Here is a 4,437-nt window from a genome sequence, read left to right on the forward strand (position 1 = left end):
GAGCGTTCGCACTAGGAGCTCCTGGGGAAGGGCGAGCAGGAGGCTGGAGCAGTGAGTGATGCTTGGCCAAAGCCGTCTCCCTTTTCTCTTCCATCCTTCTCTCTTTGGAGGAGGGAGGGGATGGGTGACAGACCCTGTGAGTGTTTTACTATTGTCTAAATAGGAACGTGATTAGAACTTAAGTGATGGGCACCTGGTGAAAACAAGGTGACACTTAAAATTTATTGAAAACCTTTATAAATTGCTTTTTCCACTAATAGATTACCATGGGTCCAACTCTCTGTGGTGTAGGTAATGTATGCAAGTGATTTATTCTATTGGGGATTATAACAGATGCTGTAAAATCATCTTGTAAGTATTTGAAAATAATTTGTCTGTCTCTGACGTGCCTTAGCACGTACAGGAATGTTCTGTTTGGGGAAGCGAGGTCCTTATCCTGATTTATCTGGAGGTACTTGTAAATGTTACTGTAATTTCATGTTATCAAATCATTTAGCTCTTCCTCTTCCAGAATGAAGTTATTTTATCTCGTGTACCTTATTTACTTCAAATTAGCCCTGAGGTTGGCCCGAAGTTGCACCTTGTTATTCCTTCACCTCCTGTTTCTGTCTTAGGCTCTGTTGGCAAATTCGAAGGTATAAGTAAATACTTTTTTGTTATTAATAGAATAACTTCCCCCTCCTACACTCACATTTTCTTTTCATTCCAGTCTTCGTTTTCCATGAGAAACTGACATTGCAGTACAAGTGGAAACCTCCCAAATTGCATGAAAAAGCCTTCATTCTCCTAGCAACAATGTCAGGGCTCAAATCCAGGACGGTTCCACGAGCGTGGGGGAAAGAGCCCTTCCAATTACCTGCTCCCCCCGCGGTACGGATCCGGTCGGTTCATCAGCACCTGGGTTTGGGTGGATTTGAAACTCAGCCATGGTATTGTTTAAAAATTCTCCATTCACTGAGGAAGGGTTTGTAGTGGGCTGAGCCCTGCGAAACCTGGGGCTGGTTTTATGGCTTCCCATTGAAACCTGGTGGAACCCCGTGGTGTCGACTGATTTTTCTTTTTTTTTTTTTTTTTTTCCTCCCCCCTTCCCCACTCATGTGGCTTTGATCAAACCCAGGGCTCAGAGAACGACCCCCCCAGGAACTGCAACCACTGAGCTTTGCCTAGTTCTGCCGTTCATTACAGCATTTGTGAGCTTCCAGTTGTAGATGATAAAATTAGGACCTCTGTGCCTAGCCCAGGGTGGAGATGGCTGGTCCTATGGCAGAGCTGGCTTTGCCCCTGTATAGGCGACACGTATAGGGAACGCGGACCATGGGTTAGCGTGTTTGATGCAGAAGTTGCCATGATCTCCCATGCCCTCGTAATGACACCTACCCGTGGTAATGAAGCCCTCTAGGCAGGATTAATGATTTTAGGGTAAACATCACATATTGTTGCAGGGATTGAATTGAAGCTCTGCTAAAGATATTAAACCAGGGAGGGATAGCTGGTCCTGGAGGCTGGTGATGACGAAGCTTTTCCCTTGTTGTTGCCTGCGTCACTCCAGCTTGGGTCGTCGTGCTTGATGGTTCCCATCTCACAGCTCCGTTTGTAGCTCGTACGCAGTTTTTTGGGGATCAGAGATGCGGGGAAGCCTGAGCCAGCTCGGCCCGAGGGCTTTCTCTCCAGTCCTGTGATCCCCTACCCTTCCCACAAACTGCGCCGAACTCTGCTGTGATTGTGCAGGACTTTTTAGGAAGGCTTTAGGAAGACTTTTTAGGAAGGCTTCTAGGAAAGAGCAGGCTGACCTGGCCTTGGGGAAGGGGTGGTAAGCGTGCGGGGCCGGGCTCCCTGCCCCAGCCGTCGTAGCCCCTGAGCAGAGCCGCTGTGGCCTGGGACCGGCCATCGCTGCAGGTGCTGTGCTAGTCCCGCTGCTGTGGCTTTCCTGTCCCCCCCAGGGATGGGGTGGGTGAAATGGTTAAAGACTGAGAGGGTCTGATACTGTTTAGTTTGGACGGGGAGAGTTTAAGAGTAAGCGTTGCAGCCATCATAGGCCTGCAATACTGAAAAACTCATCGTTTGACTTCAGTGGGGAGATGGATTGGACTAATGCTATGGTGGAAATCCTTCCTTTGGCTTTGCTGAGTATTGGATTGAGTCCTGCATGATGCTCCATGCTGCGCTTGTCCCTGTCCGGGATCCATAAAACACTCAGAGCTGAGACAACATCCAGGGCTGAAGTGAGCCTGTATCTACTCCCTAATAGCTTTTAACGCATAAAACAAAGTGCCAGTGCACACAACAACGTGTACAGCACCAGTATCTCAGCAGTTAAAGGGCAAACCATATTTTTCTGGCGGAAGATTATAGGTGAGAATTTCCTCTGTGCTGAAGGACTTAAAGATGCTGTTGTGTGATGCCACAACTCCCTCCAGCACTGCGTGTGCTGTGTGAATCGGAGTCCTGAATCCAGCCCGAGATCCACGTGCTGCCGTGTTCCAAGTCCAGTTCTGGGTCTGTTAGTCTAGATCTCCAAGCTGAGCTGAACCCTGTTTGCCAAAATCTCGAACCAGCGGCTGCATTGGGAAAGGAGTCCCCGCAGGTGGGCGCTTGGCTGCAGGGTGGTTGGGGAGCAGCACTCGTGCTCAGGAGCTTCTGCCCTCCGGTTCTCTCCTAATCCTGGCTCCCTCGGCGAGGAGGAAAGTAATTTCAGGGCATGACTTCCTAAGCCAGGTCCTTGAGCTTTGCATGGCTGCTTTTAAGCTGAGATTGAAAGGCTGGGAAAAAGGAGAAGGACCGTGTTCCCTCTGCCACCAGAAACAAAACCCTCTTCCAAACCAAAACCTACCCTGGGAGTGCAGAGGTGGAAAACCAGGCACTTGCGTCACCCCCCCTGGCAGCGGAGCTGGGGTGGGTCTGGTGGCTGAGAACACTCCTGCCACACAGTCCTCCAGCATCGGGATGCCGGTGGGATGCCGTCCCGTCCAGGGAGCCACTCCGGCGTGGGAACGGCCCTTTCCACTGCTGATGTTGCTCAGGGATGCGAGTCGGAGCCAAGCCTTGGGGTGTGCAGTGCGGCTCCGAAATAACCGCTGGCTTCGGGGCTCTCCAGGGTCCCAGCGACTGGAGTGGGGTCGGGGACCTCAACGCCTCCGGCACCCCTCTGGGTCATCCCTGGAGCTCCATGCGTGCTTTATTTGCCAGGTGTAGCGCCCGGGATGCTGCGGGGGAGAGTTTTCAAAGCACTGGGAAGGCTTAGACTAAGGCTTGTAATGATTTTAGTGGGATTTGGGTAGTTGTGGATGCAAGCTCATAAGGTATTTTGGAAAACATATGAAAAGTGAGCGGCAGGGTGGGAAATGCTGTTGTTCGGCCCATATGAGATTCTGACTTTTTTTTTTTTTCTGATTAAGCATGATGTTTCCCTGGCATGAGTTCAATTCATCCTGCTTCCCTAAAGGAAAACGCAAAGCTAAATGTCTTGCTTTGCTTGCAATTGAAGGAGCTGGACTGGATGAACTTAACTCTTGTCTTTGAAAACGCACTCTCTCTTTGGATAGGAGATTTTGTAATTTGGATAGGAGTTTTTTTTTTTTTAAAAAAAAAGTGAAATGATGACCTCATGCTTTCGTGCTATTTTTTTATGCATTTCTCTTTCAGCTGATGTTTGTTACGACTCCTATTAACAATGTTTGAACCAAAAACAAGGTCCAGATGTGATGATTTTATTTATGCCAAATTGCGTTTTGGTCACTGAGCTTGCGTTTGGGTAATGAATTTTTTCTTTTTTTTTTCCTTTTTTTTTCTTTTTTCCTTTTTCAGCCTGATGGCACCAGCAAGGAGTGCGTCTTCATTGAAAAAGTCCTAGAAAACAACTATACGGCACTGATGTCAGCAAAATATTCAGGCTGGTATGTTGGATTCACCAAAAAAGGGAGGCCACGGAAAGGGCCCAAGACCCGGGAAAACCAGCAAGATGTACATTTTATGAAGAGGTACCCAAAGGGGCAAGTGGAGATACAGAAACCTTTCAAGTACACAACAGTCACCAAGAGGACTAAGAGAATACGACCCACCAACCCCAGTTAAAAATAGACAAAACCAGTGTCACAATAATAAACCACAAAAAAAAAAAAACTTCCCCATAGTAATATTTTTACATTAAAAATAAGGAAGAAGATCTATTTTTGTACATTGTGTTTAAAAAAAAAATAAAAATAAAAAAAATTAATAAAAGACTAGATGGCAAACGCTGGGGAAAAGCTGTTAGGGATTTATTGTGACTTGAAAAACAAAATGAACTGCTCTATTTAAATTGACTTCTTGTTGTTGATGACACACAGGTGCTTATTTTGCTTTTTTTTGGAAAGGACAACTTTTCAAGCATATCCCCAGAGGGAAAAGAAAAAAAAAAAAAAGGTAATTATTAAAAATAAACAAATAAAACCAAAGAAA

The 4,437-nt window shown here is 46.8% G+C and overlaps 1 protein-coding gene across 1 annotated transcript in view; it reads left to right on the forward strand.

The window, feature by feature from the left end:
• The window catches only part of FGF18 (fibroblast growth factor 18), a gene marked incomplete at its 5' end in the record, with an annotated part of 18,967 nt that extends 14,863 nt beyond the window's left edge, over positions 1-4,104 (forward strand). The window contains one exon of the mRNA XM_009701609.1: positions 3,805-4,104. Coding sequence (XP_009699911.1) covers positions 3,805-4,071 — 267 coding nt within the window. The remainder of the gene's footprint in view (positions 1-3,804) is intronic.
• Between the last annotated feature and the right edge of the window lie 333 nt (positions 4,105-4,437).

This window comes from Cariama cristata, unplaced genomic scaffold (assembly GCF_000690535.1).
Source record: "Cariama cristata isolate BGI_N322 unplaced genomic scaffold, ASM69053v1 scaffold10576, whole genome shotgun sequence".
Lineage (NCBI taxonomy): Eukaryota > Metazoa > Chordata > Aves > Cariamiformes > Cariamidae > Cariama > Cariama cristata.